This window comes from Oncorhynchus nerka, linkage group LG4 (assembly GCF_034236695.1).
Source record: "Oncorhynchus nerka isolate Pitt River linkage group LG4, Oner_Uvic_2.0, whole genome shotgun sequence".
NCBI classification, from domain to species: Eukaryota; Metazoa; Chordata; class Actinopteri; order Salmoniformes; family Salmonidae; genus Oncorhynchus; species Oncorhynchus nerka.
This window is the reverse complement of record NC_088399.1, coordinates 25,379,671-25,398,743: the sequence shown is the minus strand read 5'-3', so window position 1 is coordinate 25,398,743 and position 19,073 is coordinate 25,379,671. Positions and strand designations below refer to the sequence as shown.

General features: G+C 46.6%; 1 protein-coding gene across 6 annotated transcripts in view; it reads right to left on the bottom strand.

Moving 5' to 3' along the window:
• The window catches only part of LOC115119070 (myocyte-specific enhancer factor 2C-like), a 42,265-nt gene that overhangs the window by 4,408 nt on the left and 18,784 nt on the right, over nucleotides 1-19,073 (bottom strand). For 2 of the 6 annotated variants that reach the window (XM_065017386.1, XM_065017385.1), the window contains exons 2-7: nucleotides 18,019-18,415; nucleotides 16,090-16,293; nucleotides 6,618-7,104; nucleotides 5,958-6,148; nucleotides 1,056-1,185; nucleotides 17-140 (exon numbers count right to left, since the gene is read on the bottom strand). In XM_065017386.1, coding sequence (XP_064873458.1) covers nucleotides 17-140; nucleotides 1,056-1,185; nucleotides 5,958-6,148; nucleotides 6,618-7,104; nucleotides 16,090-16,293; nucleotides 18,019-18,072 — 1,190 coding nt within the window. In that variant the 5' untranslated portion in view covers nucleotides 18,073-18,415. Of the gene's footprint in view, nucleotides 1-16; nucleotides 141-1,055; nucleotides 1,186-1,322; nucleotides 1,347-5,957; nucleotides 6,149-6,617; nucleotides 7,105-16,089; nucleotides 16,294-18,018; nucleotides 18,416-19,073 lie in introns of all 6 variants that reach the window. The other 4 variants (XM_065017387.1, XM_065017388.1, XM_065017389.1 and 1 more) reach the window with 4 other exon arrangements.

Here is a 19,073-nt window from a genome sequence, read left to right as displayed (position 1 = left end):
ACACACACACAATTACCCCATGTGTCCCAGTGCTGAGTGCTGTATATTCTGTAGCGGTTGTTGCTGCCATCCTGTTACTGATCCCAGGTGGAGAGATCCTGATCTGTTACCAAACCCTGACAGGTCACCCAGAGAGTACTCTACAGAGGAAGGAATAGAGAGGGGGAGACAACAAAAGTTACACATCTTGGGCAAATCTGAAATGAATTCTTCCTATTCGCTATAAGAGTGTTACTTTTGGTCAGAGATGGAGCTGAGGTCACTGTCCAGAAGAGATTAGATTAGATGAGTTCATTAGTCACATGCAAAGGGTTGCAGAGGTAATTTCAGGGTACAGTGAAACTCTAATGTCCCTGAGGGAATGTCCATAGGAGGAGCAGCAAGGGAGGAAGTGAGAAGTGAATGAATCAATAATACTTATAATAACACATATTTACAGAAGACGGAGTGGTAGAAGACGGAATGGTAGAAGACAGAGTGGTAGAAGACGGAGTGGTAGAAGACGGAGTGGTAGAAGACAGAGTGGTAGAAGACGGAGTGGTAGAAGACGGAGTGGTAGAAGACAGAGTGGTAGAAGACAGAGTGGTAGAAGACGGAGTGGTAGAAGACGGAGTGGTAGAAGACAGAGTGGTAGAAGACGGAGTGGTAGAAGACGGAGTGGTAGAAGACAGAGTGGTAGAAGACGGAGTGGTAGAAGACGGAGTGGTAGAAGACGGAGTGGTAGAAGACGGAGTGGTAGAAGACAGAGTGGTAGAAGACGGAGTGGTAGAAGACGGAGTGGTAGAAGACGGAGTGGTAGAAGACAGAGTGGTAGAAGACGGAGTGGTAGAAGACGGAGTGGTAGAAGACGGAGTGGTAGAAGACAGAGTGGTAGAAGACGGAGTGGTAGAAGACGGAGTGGTAGAAGATGGAGTGGTAGAAGACGGAGTGGTAGAAGACAGAGTGGTAGAAGACGGAGTGGTAGAAGACGGAGTGGTAGAAGACGGAGTGGTAGAAGACAGAGTGGTAGAAGACGGAGTGGTAGAAGACGGAGTGGTAGAAGACGGAGTGCCTACCTGTGTCATATGAGGTGGAGAGGGCAGAGGGGTACCCTACCATACCCTGCCCGGGCAGAGTAGGTGTTGCTATGGAGACCGCGGGGGTAGCCAATGTCTGGGCAGACTGGGAGTGGTTTATTCTCTGGTTCTGAAACAACAAAATAATAAACTAACATTAGTACACTTGTGGCTAGAAGGATTTGGGTCTATGGTCATTCTAGACATAAACAGATATTCAGCATAGCAACTCCACGTTGTCCATCTGTGTGATGTCACACTACTTACCAGCATCATGTCAAAATCCTCACACTGGCAGCATGAAAAACAATACAACTCATATTAGAGTACGGAGGGGGTTGGAGTCAGAGGAACTGTGTAGGAGTCAGAGGGGCTGTGTAGGGGTCAGAGGGACTGTGTAAGAGTCAGAGGGACTGTGTAAGAGTCAGAGGAACTGTGTAGAAGTCAGAGGAACTGTGTAAGAGTCAGAGGGACTGTGTAAGAGTCAGAGGGACTGTGTAAGAGTCAGAGGAACTGTATAGAAGTCAGAGGAACTGTGTAAGAGTCAGAGGGACTGTGTAGGAGTCAGAGGGACTGTGTAGGAGTCAGAGGGACTGTGTAGCAGTCAGAGGAACTGTGTAGGAGTCAGAGGGACTGTGTAGGAGTCAGAGGGACTGTGTAAGAGTCAGAGGGACTGTGTAAGAGTCAGAGGAACTGTGTAGGAGTCAGAGGAACTGTGTAGGAGTCAGAGGGACTGTGTAAGAGTCAGAGGGACTGTGTAGGAGTCAGAGGAACTGTGTAGGAGTCAGAGGAACTGTGTAAGAGTCAGAGGAACTGTGTAAGAGTCAGAGGAACTGTGTAAGAGTCAGAAGAACTGTGTAGGAGTCAGAGTGACTGTGTAAGAGTCAGAGGAACTGTGTAGGAGTCAGGGGAACTGTGTAGGAGTCAGAGGAACTGTGTAGGAGTCAGAGGAACTGTGTAGGAGTCAGAGAACTGTGTAGGAGTCAGAGGAACTGTGTAGGAGTCAGAGGAACTGTGTAGGAGTCAGAGGAACTGTGTAAGAGTCAGAAGAACTGTGTAGGAGTCAGAGTGACTGTGTAAGAGTCAGAGGAACTGTGTAGGAGTCAGAGGAACTGTGTAGGAGTCAGAGGAACTGTGTAGGAGTCAGGGGAACTGTGTAGGAGTCAGAGGAACTGTGTAAGAGATAGAGGAACTGTGTAGGAGTCAGAGGGACTGTGTAGGAGTCAGAGGAACTGTGTAGGAGTCAGAGGAACTGTGTAGGAGTCAGAGGGACTGTGTAGCAGTCAGAGGAACTGTGTAGGAGTCAGAGGGACTGTGTAAGAGTCAGAGGGACTGTGTAGGAGTCAGAGGAACTGTGTAGGAGTCAGAGGAACTGTGTAAGAGTCAGAGGAACTGTGTAAGAGTCAGAGGAACTGTGTAAGAGTCAGAAGAACTGTGTAGGAGTCAGAGGGACTGTGTAAGAGTCAGAGGAACTGTGTAGGAGTCAGGGGAACTGTGTAGGAGTCAGAGGAACTGTGTAGGAGTCAGAGGAACTGTGTAGGAGTCAAGAGAACTGTGTAGGAGTCAGAGAACTGTGTAGGAGTCAGAGGAACTGTGTAGGAGTCAGAGGAACTGTGTAGGAGTCAGAGGAACTGTGTAAGAGTCAGAAGAACTGTGTATGAGTCAGAGTGACTGTGTAAGAGTCAGAGTGACTGTGTAAGAGTCAGAGGAACTGTGTAGGAGTCAGAGGAACTGTGTAGCAGTCAGAGGAACTGTGTAGGAGTCAGAGGGACTGTGTAAGAGTCAGAGGGACTGTGTAGGAGTCAGAGTAACTGTGTAGGAGTCAGAGGAACTGTGTAAGAGTCAGAGGAACTGTGTAAGAGTCAGAGGAACTGTGTAAGAGTCAGAAGAACTGTGTAGGAGTCAGAGGGACTGTGTAAGAGTCAGAGGAACTGTGTAGGAGTCAGGGGAACTGTGTAGGAGTCAGAGGAACTGTGTAGGAGTCAGAGGAACTGTGTAGGAGTCAAGAGAACTGTGTAGGAGTCAGAGAACTGTGTAGGAGTCAGAGGAACTGTGTAGGAGTCAGAGGAACTGTGTAGGAGTCAGAGGGACTGTGTAAGAGTCAGAAGAACTGTGTATGAGTCAGAGGAACTGTGTAGGAGTCAGAGTGACTGTGTAAGAGTCAGAGGAACTGTGTAGGAGTCAGAGGGACTGTGTAGGAGTCAGAGGAACTGTGTAGGAGTCAGGGGAACTGTGTAGGAGTCAGAGGGACTGTGTAGGAGTCAGAGGAACTGTGTAGGAGTCAGGGGAACTGTGTAGGAGTCAGAGGAACTGTGTAAGAGTCAGAGGAACTGTGTAGGAGTCAGAGGAACTGTGTAGGAGTCAGAGAACTGTGTAGGAGTCAGAGGAACTGTGTAGGAGTCAGAGGAACTGTGTAGGAGTCAGAGGAACTGTTTAAGAGTCAGAAGAACTGTGTAAGAGTTAGAGGAACTGTGTAGGAGTCAGAGGGACTGTGTAGGAGTCAGAGGAACTGTGTAGGAGTCAGAGGAACTGTGTAGGAGTCAGAGGGACTGTGTAGCAGTCAGAGGAATTGTGTAGGAGTCAGAGGGACTGTGTAGGAGTCAGGGGGACTGTGTAAGAGTCAGAGGGACTGTGTAAGAGTCAGAGGAACTGTGTAGGAGTCAGAGGAACTGTGTAGGAGTCAGAGGGACTGTGTAAGAGTCAGAGGGACTGTGTAGGAGTCAGAGGAACTGTGTAAGAGTCAGAAGAACTGTGTAGGAGTCAGAGTGACTGTGTAAGAGTCAGAGGAACTGTGTAGGAGTCAGGGGAACTGTGTAGGAGTCAGAGGAACTGTGTAGGAGTCAGAGGAACTGTGTAGGAGTCAGAGGAACTGTGTAGGAGTCAGAGGGACTGTGTAGGAGTCAGAGGGACTGTGTAGCAGTCAGAGGGACTGTGTAAGAGTCAGAGGGACTGTGTAGGAGTCAGAGGAACTGTGTAGGAGTCAGAGGAACTGTGTAAGAGTCAGAGGAACTGTGTAAGAGTCAGAAGAACTGTGTAGGAGTCAGAGGGACTGTGTAAGAGTCAGAGGAACTGTGTAGGAGTCAGGGGAACTGTGTAGGAGTCAGAGGAACTGTGTAGGAGTCAGAGGAACTGTGTAGGAGTCAAGAGAACTGTGTAGGAGTCAGAGAACTGTGTAGGAGTCAGAGGAACTGTGTAGGAGTCAGAGGAACTGTGTAGGAGTCAGAGGAACTGTGTAAGAGTCAGAATAACTGTGTATGAGTCAGAGGAACTGTGTAGGAGTCAGAGTGACTGTGTAAGAGTCAGAGGAACTGTGTAGGAGTCAGAGGAACTGTGTAGCAGTCAGAGGAACTGTGTAGGAGTCAGAGGGACTGTGTAAGAGTCAGAGGGACTGTGTAGGAGTCAGAGGAACTGTGTAGGAGTCAGAGGAACTGTGTAAGAGTCAGAGGAACTGTGTAAGAGTCAGAGGAACTGTGTAAGAGTCAGAAGAACTGTGTAGGAGTCAGAGGGACTGTGTAAGAGTCAGAGGAACTGTGTAGGAGTCAGGGGAACTGTGTAGGAGTCAGAGGAACTGTGTAGGAGTCAGAGGAACTGTGTAGGAGTCAAGAGAACTGTGTAGGAGTCAGAGAACTGTGTAGGAGTCAGAGGAACTGTGTAGGAGTCAGAGGAACTGTGTAGGAGTCAGAGGGACTGTGTAAGAGTCAGAAGAACTGTGTAAGAGTCAGAGGAACTGTGTAGGAGTCAGAGGGACTGTGTAGGAGTCAGAGGAACTGTGTAGGAGTCAGGGGAACTGTGTAGGAGTCAGAGGGACTGTGTAGGAGTCAGAGGAACTGTGTAGGAGTCAGGGGGACTGTGTAGGAGTCAGAGGAACTGTGTAAGAGTCAGAGGAACTGTGTAGGAGTCAGAGGAACTGTGTAGGAGTCAGAGAACTGTGTAGGAGTCAGAGGAACTGTGTAAGAGTCAGAAGAACTGTGTAGGAGTCAGAGTGACTGTGTAAGAGTCAGAGGAACTGTGTAGGAGTCAGGGGAACTGTGTAGGAGTCAGAGGAACTGTGTATGAGTCAGAGGAACTGTGTAGGAGTCAGAGAACTGTGTAGGAGTCAGAGAACTGTGTAGGAGTCAGAGGAACTGTGTAGGAGTCAGAGGAACTGTGTAGGAGTCAGAGGAACTGTGTAAGAGTCAGAATAACTGTGTATGAGTCAGAGGAACTGTGTAGGAGTCAGAGTGACTGTGTAAGAGTCAGAGGAACTGTGTAGGAGTCAAAGGGACTGTGTAGGAGTCAGAGGAACTGTGTAGGAGTCAGGGGAACTGTGTAGGAGTCAGAGGGACTGTGTAGGAGTCAGAGGGAACTGTGTAGGAGTCAGGGGAACTGTGTAGGAGTCAGAGGAACTGTGTAAGAGTCAGAGGAACTGTGTAGGAGTCAGAGGAACTGTGTAGGAGTCAGGGAACTGTGTAGGAGTCAGAGGAACTGTGTAGGAGTCAGAGGAACTGTGTAGGAGTCAGAGGAACTGTGTAAGAGTCAGAAGAACTGTGTAGGAGTCAGAGTGACTGTGTAAGAGTCAGAGGAACTGTGTAGGAGTCAGAGGGACTGTGTAGGAGTCAGAGGAACTGTGTAGGAGTCAGGGGAACTGTGTAGGAGTCAGAGGAACTGTGTAAGAGTTAGAGGAACTGTGTAGGAGTCAGAGGGACTGTGTAGGAGTCAGAGGAACTGTGTAGGAGTCAGAGGAACTGTGTAGGAGTCAGAGGGACTGTGTAAGAGTCAGGAAGGTTCTAACTGTCTCAGGGGAGATGGAGAAAGAGGAGCTAGACAGAGATGGGGGGAGGAGCTAGACAGAGATGGAGGGAGGAGATAGACAGAGATGGAGAAAGAGGAGATAGACAGAAATTGAGGGAGGAGATCACTCACGATGGAGGGCATGTTGTTCTTGTTGCCAGGGGGTAGCAGTGTGCGGAGGTCCGGCTTGCGGTTGCCAATCAGGGTCATGGAGTTCATCGGGGGCGAAGTCTTGGCCTGAATCATCGGGGGTGAAGTGTTGGCCATGCCTCCTGGAGATAACAGCCCCGGTGAAGTACGGTGGTTACCATAGTTACCACTACCTAGGAGACGGATAGACAGGAGAATACTGGATGTTTTTCTTGTTTAACCTGGGAGGACAAATTGAAACTGTAATCATAATAGGCCTAATATAATATACAGTACCAGTCAAAAGTTTTAGGACACCTACTCATTCAAGGGTTTTTCTTAATTTTTTACTATTTTCTACATTCTAGAATAATAGTGACGACATCACAACTATGAAATAACACATATGGAATCATGTAGTAACCAAATCAAAATATATTTTATACTATTTGTTATACTATTTAAAGTAGCCACCCTTTGCCATATGTGTTATTTCATAGTTTTGATGTCTTCACTATTATTCTAGAATGTAGAACACAGTAAAAACAAAGAAAACCCCTGGAATGAGTAGGTGTTCTAAAACCTTTGACTGCTACTGTACATTATCAATGCATCAGACATTAGAAAAGACAGCATGTAAAGTAAATAGCGTAGTTAACTCACCAGCGTTGGAGACGGTGTTAGACAGCTCTGAACCCATCATCCCTCCTGAGTTTCCAGCACTGGGGGGTTGGTGTGTGTGTTGGGGTCCAGGCGACATGCTGTTCCTCTGCAGGCCAGAGTGTGTTTGGCAAAGAGGCAGAAGACTGTGGTTATACAAGGATCCCCCCACCCCGGGGTGAGAGTATAGTAGTCCACTGTTGTTTTGGCCCTGGATGGAGCCAACCATGTCGAAGTTAGGCGGGGGGAGAGCCTGCTGGACAGAGACAGACACCAGGGTTAGCAAGGCAAATGGAGAAGTGGAACAGGCATGAGTGGATACACACACAGGTCCAGTTGTACTTACACAGAGTCTTTGTCTGCTGATCAGGAGGTCAATGTCTTCATTGATTTTGCGGTATTTGTCCTCTGACTCGGGGCTCTGACCAGCAGAGTCGTCTGCCTCGATGTCGGGACTGTCACAACCATTTAGACCCTTCTTACGCAGAGTCTGAGAGAGACAGACACAGAGAGAGAGAGAGACAGACACAGAGAGAGAGAGAGAGACAGACACAGAGAGACAGACACACAGAGAGAGAGAGACAGACACATAGAGAGAGAGACAGACACACAGACAGAGAGAGAGAGACAGACACAGAGAGAGAGAGAGAGAGAGAGAGAGAGAGAGAGAGAGAGAGAGAGAGAGAGACACAGAGAGAGAGAGACACACAGAGAGAGAGAGAGAGACAGACACACAGAGAGCATAGTCAGTGAATAAAGCACAACAGTTATTCTAAAGGCCACATGGGCATGGCAGACCACTGAAAAGCTGCAGTCTTCTTTTCGACCACCAAGAGGTGCTATTTGGAGCAGAAATAACATCATCAAAAGACCACGTGGCAGATAGATACTCTAATTGAACACCAGTATGAGAGGGGAGAGGGTAGACAAAGTGACAGTGAAAGAATGTATTGTAAATAGAGGGAGAGAGGGTGGTAGACATAGATTTAGAGAGATGAGAGCAGAACAGAGGGGGGAGAGAGAGTGTAGAATGGAGTGGAGAGTAGGCCTCTAATCACTGCTGATATTGTCCATAGAGCTGTGATGCTTTCCCCTAGTGTGTGTGTGCATGCATCTTCAGACGATGTATATGTAATGTATGCAGTTTGGCTCAACTCTGTCCTGTCTCAGCACTTTACAGCCTATCACTAGACCACTACAGCTCTCTCTCTCTCACACACACACACACACACACACACACACACACACACACACACACACACACACACACACACAACAAACACACACACACAAACACACAAACACACAAACACACACACACACACACGCGGGCCCAGCTATGCCACTCATCCCAGCTCAACTCTGTCCGGTCTCAGCACTTTACAGCCTATCACTAGACCACTACAGCTCTCTCTCTCACACACACACACACACACACACACACACACACACACACACACACACACACACACACACACACACACACACACAAACACACACACACACACACACACACACGCGGGCCCAGCTATGCCACTCATCCCAGCCATGCCCACCTGTCACTGGCCGACACAGCGAGGGGGGGAGTGGCCGAGCCCAGGTTTAGCAGCCCTGTGTCTGAAGGATGTCCATAGAAGGCTTATTTTTTTTTAACCTCTGTGGCACCCAGAGCACCCCTAGATTCCAGTCCTCACCCACCATCCCTCTCACCCCCACTACCCCTTCTCTCTCTCGCTCTCTCATGCCCACTCCCTCCCCTCCCCTCCACACCTCTATCTCCAACCCACAACCACACCCTCCATGTCCATTGCTGACAAAACACATGTCAGCAACACAACAACAAAATGACAGTAGACATGAAAGGAAGACTGTGAAGAACACTTACACTTTATTTCAGAACACATGACTCTCCATACCCTGGTTCTACACAGCTCTACAAAGAGCCCTGGCCTACACAGCCCTAGAGCCCTGGCCTACATAGCTCTACACAGAGCCCTGGCCTACACAGCCCTAGAGCCCTGGCCTACACAGCTCTACACAGAGCCCTGGCCTACACAGCCCTAGAGCCCTGGCTCTACACAGCTCTACACAGAGCCCTGGCCTACACAGCCCTAGAGCCCTGGCATACACAGCTCTACACAGAGCCCTGACATACACAGCCCTAGAGCACTGGTCTACACAGCCCTAAACAGAGCCCTGGCCTACACAGAGCCTTGGTCTACACTGCCATACACAGAGCCAGAGCCCTGGCCTACACAGCCCTACACAGAGTCCCGGCCTACACAGCTCTAGACAGAGCCCTGGCCTACACAGCCCTACACAGAGCCCTGGCCTACACAGGTCTACACAGAGCCCTGGCCTACACAGCCCTAGAGCCCTGGCTCTACACAGCTCTACACAGAGCCCTGGCCTACACAGCCCTAGAGCCCTGGCCTACACAGCTCTACACAGAGCCCTGGCCTACACAGCCGTAGAGCCCTGGCCTACACAGCTCTACACAGAGCCCTGGCCTACACAGCCCTAAAAAGAGCCCTGGCCTACACAGCCCTACACAGAGCCCTGGCCTACACAGCCCTACACAGAGCCCTGGCCGACACAGTCCTAAACAGAGCCCTGGCCTACACAGCTCTTCACATAGCCCTGGCCTACACAGCTCTTCACATAGCCCTGGCCTACACAGCCCTAAACAGAGCCCTGGCCTACACAGCATGTCACAGAGCCCTGGCCTACACAGCCCTACACAGAGGTGTGTGTGTTGTGAGAGGTGTGTTGGTGTGTGTGTGTGGTGAGAGGTGAAGAGAGCAACTGGTTGAGTAAGCATACTTCCAAAGTTGTGGCAAAATGGCTTAAGGACAACAAAGTCAAGGTATTGGAGTGGCCATCACAAAGCCCTGACATCAATCTTATAGAAAATTGTGGGCAGAACTGAAAAAGCATGTGCGAGCAAGGAGGCCTAACTGAAGGTGCTCAGATGAGAACACAACTGATAGAAAGAGGGAGAGAGAAAGAAAGAGAAAAGGAAAGAAAGAGAGAGGGGAGTGGGGAGGAATGAGAAAGAGAGAGAAAGATGGAGAGAAAGAATTAGATAGAGACAAAGGAAGGCACAAAATAAGAGAGGATATGTCAGAGAGAAAGGAACACAAAATAAGAGAGAAAGCACTGAATCCCCATATCTCCATTCCAAGCCACCCTCAACTGTCTACAATCGCTCTCTCATTTTTCTCTTCTACTCCTTGTTGTTCTTCCTCCCCTATGGGTGGTCTGGTCTCCTAACCACTTCCACATCAATTAGAGAGTGTGTATGTGTGTGTTGACTTTACAAGGGCACAGAGTGCGAGGAACCTCTCCATATGCCAAGGAACATGACGTGCACCTCTTACATCTCACCTCTCCTGTCCTAACAGGCGTACATTTCGACTACACACACACACACACACACGCACACAGTATGTAGTCATGTGGCGAAAAATAATGAAATCAATTCCAGTGGTGATGCATGGTCATAAACTACATGGACAAAAGTATGTGAACACCCTTTCAAATGAGTGGATTCAGCTATTTCAGCCTCACCTGTTGCTGACAAGTGTATAAAATTGAGCACACAGCCATGCAATCTTCATAGACAAACACTGGCAGTAGGATGGCCCATACTGAGGAGCTCAGTGACTTTCAACCTGGCACCGTCATAGGATGCCACCTTTCTAACAAGTCAGTTCATCAAATTTCTGCCCTGCTAGAGCTGCCCTGGTCAACTCTAAGGGCTGTTATTGTGAAGTGAAAATGGCTTAGCCACGAAGTGGTAGGCCACAGAAGCTCACAGAACGGTACCACGTGCTGAAACGTAGCGCGTAAAATTTGTCTGTCCTTGGTTGCAACACTCACTACCGAGTTCAAAACTGCCTTTATAAGCAAAGTCATTACAATAACTGTTCGTGGGGAGCTTCATGAAATTAGTTTCCATGGCAGAGCAGCCACACACAAGCCTAACACCTAACAACAATGCCAAGCGTTGGCTGGAGTGGTGTAAAGCTTGCCGCCATTGGAATCTGGAGCAGTGGAAATGCGTTCTCTGGAGTGATGAATCACGCTTCACAATCTGACAGGCCGACGGACAAATTTGGGTTTGGCGGATGCCAGGAGAACGCTACCTGCCCCAATGCATAATGCCAACTGTAAAGGTTGGTGGAAGAGGAATAATGGTCTGGGGCTGTTTTTCATGGTTCGGGCCCCTTAGTTCCAGTGAAGGGAAATCTTAACGCTACAGCGTACAATGACATTCTAGACAATTCTGTTTGTATTTGTATTTATTAAGGATCTCCATTAGCTCCCGGGGTCCAGCAACATTAAGCCAGGTATATACATTTAAAAATATAACACAACATTACATTTCAAAACACTTTACCCAATACATTTAGTGTGTTCCCTCAACCCACTACTCCACTATCACGTACTTACAACACAACTGTGCTTCCAACTTTGTGGCAACAGTTTGGGGAAGGCCCTTTCCTGTTTCAGCATGACAATGCCACTATGCACAAAGCGAGGTCCATACAGAAATGGTTTGTCGAGATCGGTGCGATGTACAGAACGATCCTTGATGAAAACCTGCTCCAAAGCGCTCAGGACCTCAGACTGGGACAAAGGTCCACCTTCCAACAGGACAACCACCCTATGCACACAGCTATGACAATGCAGGAGTGGCTTTGGGACAAACCTCTGAATGTCCGTGAGTGGCCCAGCCAGAGCCCGGACTTGAACCCGATCAACATCTCTGGAGACCTGAAAATAGTTGTGCAGCGACGCTCCCCATCCAACAAGATGGAGCTGGAGAGGATCTGCAGAGAAGAATGGGAGAAACTTCCCAAATCCAGGTGTGCCAAGCTTGTAGCGTCAAACCCAAGAAGACTTGAGGTTGTAATCGCTGTTAAAGGTGCTTCAAAAAAGTACTAAGTAAAGGGTTTGAATACTTACAGTTGAAGTCGGAAGTTTACATACACTTAGGTTGGCGTCATTAAAACTCGTTTTTTCAACCACTCCACAAATTTCTTGTTAACAAACTATAGTTCTGGCAAGTCCGTTAGGACATCTACTTTGTGCATGACACAAGTCATTTTTCCAACAATTGTTCACAGACAGATTATTTCACTTATAATTCACTGTATCACAATTCCAGTGGGTCAGAAGTTTACATACACTAAGATGACTGTGCCTTTAAACAGCTTGGAAAATTCCAGAAAATTATGTCATGTCTTTAGAAGCTTCTGATAGGCTCATTTGAGTCAATTGGAGGTGTACCTTACATTTACATTTACATTTAAGTCATTTAGCAGACGCTCTTATCCAGAGCGACTTACAAATTAGTGCATTCACCTTATGACATCCAGTGGAACAGTAGTGCATCTAAATCTTTTAATGGGGGGGGGGGGGGGGTGGGAGGGATTACTTTATCCTATCCTAGGTATTCCTTAAAGAGGTGGGGTTTCAGGTGTCTCCGGAAGGTGGTGATTGACTCCGCTGTCCTGGCGTCGTGAGGGAGTTTGTTCCACCATTGGGGGGCCAGAGCAGCGAACAGTTTTGACTGGGCTGAGCGGGAACTGTACTTCCTCAGTGGTAGGGAGGCGAGCAGGCCAGAGGTGGATGAACGCAGTGCCCTTGTTTGGGTGTAGGGCCTGATCAGAGCCTGGAGGTACTGAGTTGCCGTTCCCCCTCACAGCTCCGTAGGCAAGCACCATGGTCTTGTAGCGGATGCGAGCTTCAACTGGAAGCCAGTGGAGAGAGCGGAGGAGCGGGGTGACGTGAGAGAACTTGGGAAGGTTGAACACCAGACGGGCTGCGGCGTTCTGGATGAGTTGTAGGGGTTTAATGGCACAGGCAGGGAGCCCAGCCAACAACCTGTGGATGTATTTCAAGGCCTACCTTCAAACTCAGCGCCTCTTTGCTTGACATCATGGGAAAATCAAAAGAAATCAGCCAAGACCTCAGAAAAAAAATTGTAGACCTCCACAAGTCTGGTTCATCCTTGGGAGCAACTTCCAAACTCCTGAAGGTACCACGTTCATCTGTACAAACAATAGTACGCAAGTATAAACACCATGGGACCACGCAGCCGTCATACCGCTCAGGAAGGAGACGTGTTCTGTCTCCTAGAGTTGAACGTACTTTGGTGCGAAAAGTGCAATTCAATCGCAGAACAACAGCAAAGGACCTTGTGAAGATGCTGGAGGAAACAGGTACAAAAGTATCTATATCCACAGTAAAACGAGTCCTATATCAACATAACCTGAAAGGCCGCTCAGCAAGGAAGAAGCCACTGCTCCAAAACCGCCATTAAAAAATGCCAGACAACGGTTTGCAACTACACATGGGGACAAATATCAGACTTTTTGGAGTAATGTCCACTGGTCTGATGAAACAAAATAGAACTGTTTGGCCATAATGACCATCATAACGATGGTCATTATGGCCAAACAGTTCTGTTTGGAGGAAAAAGGGGGAGGCTTGCAAGCTGACAAACACCATCCCAACCATGAAGCACGGGGGTGGCAGCATCATGTTGTGGGGGTGCTTTCCTGCAGGAGGGACTGGTGCACTTCACAAACTAAATGGCATCATGAGGAAGGAAAATGATGTGGATATATTGAAGCAACATCTCAAGACATCAGTCAGGAAGTTAAAGCTTGGTCGCAAATGGGTCTTCCAAATGGACAATGACCCCAAGCATACTTCCAAAGTTGTGGCAAAATGGCTTAAGGACAACAAAGTCAAGGTATTGGAGTGGCCATCACAAAGCCCTGACATCAATCTTATAGAAAATTGTGGGCAGAACTGAAAAAGCATGTGCGAGCAAGGAGGCCTACAAATCTGACTCAGTCACACAAGCTCTGTCAGGAGGAATGGGACAAAATTCACCCAACTTATTGTGGCAAGCTTGTGGAAGGCTACCTGAAATGTTTGACCCAAGTTAAACAATTTAAAGGCAATGCTACCAAATACTAATTGTGTGTATGTAAACTTCTGACCCACTGGGAATGTGATGAAAGAAATAAAAGCTGAAATAAATCATTCTCTCTACTATTATTCTGACATTTCACATTTTTAAAATGAAGTTGTGATCCTAACTGACCTAAGACAGGAAATTATTACTTGGAATAAATGCGAGTAATTGTGAAAAACTGAGTTTAAATGGATTTGGCTAAGATATATGTAAATATGTTACATTATTTATACGTTTTTAATACATTTGCCTACATTTCTAAAAACCTGTTTTTGCTTTGTCATTATGGAGTATTATGTGTTGATTGAGGAGGGAAAAAAACAATTTAATCCATTTTAGAATAAGGCTGTAACGTAACAAAATGTGGAAAATGTCTAGGGGTCTGAATGCTTTTCGAATGCACTGTACATGCCAATATCTTCGCTACACACCCCTCCCATTTTTCTTGTCTGAACATTTAAAATTATATTCAAAACACGTTGTCTTCAGACATATTATAGATGCTTTTCACTGACAGCAACAACTCAATAATCAGCTAGGTCTCTGAACATGCGCGGTGCCCAAATTGCAGGCTTCCCAACTAGGCATATAGGCCTACACGTTTGTGATTTAAAACAAACCACAGCTTTAAAAAAAGTTAATGATGCTCTGTGGTGAAGTAGGTCAAATTATTTGAATTATTTCTGTATAGACTGGAGTAATTAGGCCTATATCATTTTGGCAAATTTTATTCAATTTACTTTAGGCTGCAGTGACTACTGTTACGTCATGTCCTATGTTGAGGCAACTCAACACATTAGGAATTGAATGTTATTGTTCGCCTGCAAATACTTTATTACAAAAGTATTTCGCCTCCCAGTCAGTCCACACACACACACACACACACACACACACACACACACACACACACACACACACACACACACATCCCCCAAAGGCTATTCTTAGCAGCAGCATTCTATTTTTAGCCTGCTGCCGGTTTCCAAACTTTGATCAGGGAGAGATTGGTTCCACAAAGAGAGCTGGAGTTCCACTGGGCCTGTGTGTGTGTTCTAATTGATGAGCCTTACTGAGAGCTTCAGCTGTTTTCAATCTACAACACAGACACACACCACAGAATGGAGTGAAATAGGGTTAGTAAAAGAGGGGTGAGGAATGCAGGAGTTCTTAGAGTTATAAATAGCCATTATCCTGGGCCTCCTGCACCAAATACAGAACACACACACGCGTGCGCGCACACACACACACACACCTCGTTATGGAAAGAAAACAACCCAGACAAAGGAGTCTCTTCTACTCCATTCCTGTAAAGAAGATAATTCAACGGTTCACAGGGTTTCACAGCTAGGTCATCTTTGACCATGTTTATCAATACAGAGACAGGAACTGTGTGCGATGCTGAAAGATATACAGGTACAAATCTGTCGTTCTGCCCCTGAACAAGGCAGTTAACCCACTGTTCCCCGGTAGGCTGTCATTGCCTAGTTAAATAAAGGTTCAAAAAAATTAAAAATAGAGTGAGAGATAGAAAGGCTTGTATGTGAGAGAGGAGAAGGAAATTGACAGAGGAGGAAAAGACCCATCATCATTGATCTGTCTTCCAGAAGACACCTACACACTAGGGGTCAGCAAGGAGAGAGGAGAAGAGAGGACATTTGTTGAGAGGGATTAAGAAGAGCATATTGAGATTATAGTAATGAGTGATAGGATTACAGTAGATTAACATAGATTATATGCTGCTGCTGGCTAACTGACCAAAAAGTGGGACAGGTGGAGAGGGACATCAGCTATCAGGCCAAAACCACCCCCTTATGGACCTCTGACATACAGTATTGACCACCAGACTCATTTTAAATGTGGAATATTTGAGCTGTGCTTGATTGATTTAGTTTGCCTGGTTTACAATGGAACCAATGAAATATTCCCAATACTGGGCTGCATATCTTACTTTCCCCATTCCCACACAGAAACATCCGCATCAGCCTCTGCACTCTATCAAACTCAGCCTGTTTTCCCACTACTCCCAATGGGAGGCTCATGGCCTGTGTTGGAACACACACCTTTCACTGGAAGACCATAACCACTGTACTCCATGCCGCTACAGATTCCCGTCAGCGATCCAAAGACTAAACACACCTGTCCTTTGAACTCTGATCCCTAACCCCTGACCCCTAACCTCGGTCACATGGACCACGGTCCGTTGGGTGGCCCTGAAGAGGGTTGAATGAGGACGTTGGACATGTGTGTGTGAGGAGACACCAGACTTGTTCTCCTAACACCATTGCATAACTCCAGGTTGGCCTCCCTGATCTCTGAGTCCTTAGCCAAACACACACACATGTATTACACTAGCTGTATTACACTAGCTGTATTACACTAGCTGTTCATTCAACCAACTGAGTGTCTACTGCTTTTTAATCAGATTTCCAACAGTGAAACCATGTTGGTGAACTAGTCTGCAATACAGTGTGTGGGACTCACTTCCACGATGTCGGAGTTAGTCCTGCTCTCGTGAGGTTCGTTGTACTCTGTGTATTTGAGCAGGACCTTGTCCATGTCAGTGCTGGCATACTGGAACAATTTATTGGTGCTGTTGAAGATGATGAGGGCGATCTCACAGTCACACAGAACACTCAGCTCATACGCCTTCTTCATCAGGCCAAACTTCCGCTTGGTGAATGTCACCTGGAGAGGGAGAGAGAGAGGGTAATGGAGAGAGGGAGAGGAAGAGAGAGAGATGAAAAGAGAGGGAGAGGAGAGAGAAGGGAGAGAGAGAGGAAAAGAGAGGGAGAGGAGAGAGGGGGAGAGAGGGGAGAGAGAGGGGGAGAGAGAGAGAGAGAGAGAGAGGGAAGAAGAGAGAGAGAGAGAGAGAGAGAGAGAGAGAGAGAGAGAGAGAGAGGGGAGAGAGATGGGGAGAGAGAGAGAGAGAGAGCGGAAGAGAGAAAGAGAGAGCGAGAGATGGGGGAGAGAGAGCGGAAGAGAGAGAGAGAAAGAGAGAGAGAGAAAGAGAGAGAGAGAGAGAGAGAGAGGGTGAGGGAGAGAGAGAGGAAAAGAGATGGAGGAAGAGAGAGAGAGAGAGAAAGAAGAGAGGAAAAGAGAAGAGAGAGAGAGGAAAAGAGGGAGGAAGAGAGAGAGAGGAAAAGAGAGGGAGAGAGAGAGAGAGAGGAAAAGAGAGGGAGGAAGAGAGAGAGAGGAAAAGAGAGGGAGAGAGAGAGAGAGAGGAAAAGAGAGGGAGAGAGAGAGGGGGAGAGAGAGAGGGGGAGAGAGAGAGGGTAAGAGAGAGAGAGCGAGAGAGAGAGAGAGAAGGAGCGAGAGCGAGCAAGAGAGAGAGAGGGGAAGAGAGGGAGAGAGAGAGAGAGAGATGGGGAGAGAGATGGGGAGAGAGAGAGCGGAAGAGAGAGAGAAAGAGAGAGAGAGAGTTTACAGTGTATACTGTAAGTGAACTGTTGAATGTACGTATGTTGGCCTGCGTGTTGACAATAGACTATATTGAAAATCCAGTAAGTATGTAAGGTAAGGTATGTATGTATCTATGTATGTATCTATGTATGTAAGGTATGTATGCACATATGTAAGGTATGTATGTATGTAAGGTATGTATGTACGTATGTATGTAAGGTATGTGCGTATGTATGTAAAGTATGTAAGTACATATGTAAGGTATGTACGTATGTATGTGTGTACATTACGTTTGTAAGGTCGGTACATATGTATGTATGTATGTATGTATGTATCTACATATGTAAGGTATGTATGTATGTATGTAAGTGTGTATGGTATGTATGTGTGTATGTATGTAGGTTAAGTGTGCTCTTGCACTCTGATGTTGCCTTCTAAACCACCCCTGAGGGGAATACTTAAACTGAGAGACAAACAGACAGACTGACAGTCATGTTAACATTTAAATAGAATCTAATTATGGAGGCTGGTGCCCTTGACCATTACTGCTTAACTTGAGACTGACTGTAAGTCACTATCACATTAGGATACATAGATATGGGCACAGAATCACTGTCTCTATTACAATGTCATAATCAGAACACTGAGGAAGAAATGTGAGGCTGGTCACTGTATGGATAACCAACCCCCCACCCACACACGTGTGCACGCAAGCAAGGACCCTTAACACACACACACACACACACACACACACAATAACACACACAACAACACACACAGAGGACAGAGAGAACAGGGAGGTCATCCCAGCTCTAGGGGTCAGGAAGCACATGTTAGTGCATTTCCTGTCATAACAGGAAGAGGGGAACCACTGCCCCACTACCCACACACACACTCCTCAAAATGCCTCTGTCTCTACTTCCTTCCCACCTAGTTGTGTGCAGGTGTGGGAGTGTTGGGGCTTGTATGTGTGTGTGACCATTATTCGGAGAAAGCTCAGTGTTCATTTACCTGTCTGTTACGTTCATCCATAATCCGTGCTATCTGGATCTTTTTCCTCCCCATCTTCTCTCCTTCTCTTTCTCTCCTATCCCAAAAGTCCTGTTCTTCTTCTCTTTCTCTCCTATCCCAAAAGTCCTGTTCTTCTTCTCTTTCTCTCCTATCCCAAAAGTCTTGTTATTCTTCTCTATCCCAAAAGTCCTGTTCTTCTTCTCTATGCCAAAAGTCCTGTTCTTCTTCTCTATCCCAAAAGTCCTGTTCTTCTTCTCTTTCTCTCCTATCCCAAAAGTCCTGTTCTTCTTCTCTTTCTCTCCTATCCCAAAAGTCCTGCTCTTCTTCTCTTGTCTTCCAAATCCTCACAGCAGTATTCTCTCGATTCTTCTTCTCTCAATTCCTCTGGCATTCACTCCTTAAAGAGACAGAGAGAGAGAAATCAGTTAAAATGCCATCAAACACACACAGTAGTCCTTGTGGAGCTGTCATAGAGAATGGTTCAACTATGTTTGTGTGTAAGTAAATAGTTGATCATTCAACAGGTTGACCTGAGAGAGGAGAATAACTCACTGATTGAGACTTACAGCTCATCTCTACCACACAACTCAGTTCAAAACACCACATCTCACTCATAACCAGAGAGATGGCATTTGCTTCCCACTGAAGAAATGCAAGATAGAAAAACATGGCACATGAAAAAAATTATACATTTGCATCATACTACAGAATGTTATGATAAATTATGTGTTAGTGTTGTTGGCTTGACTTTACTGTCTGCTTTATGATGTCCACAAACCCTGTTTGCATTTTACATCACATCATATTCTATTAGAATGTTGACATCACATCATATTCTATTAGAATGTTGACCACACATCATATTCTATTAGAATGTTGACCACACATCATATTCTATTAGAATGTTGACATCACATCATATTCTATTAGAATGTTGACCACACATCATATTCTATTAGAATGTTGACATCACATCATATTCTATTAGAATGTCGACCTCACATCATATTCTATTAGAATGTTGACATCATATCATATTCTATTAGAATGTTGAC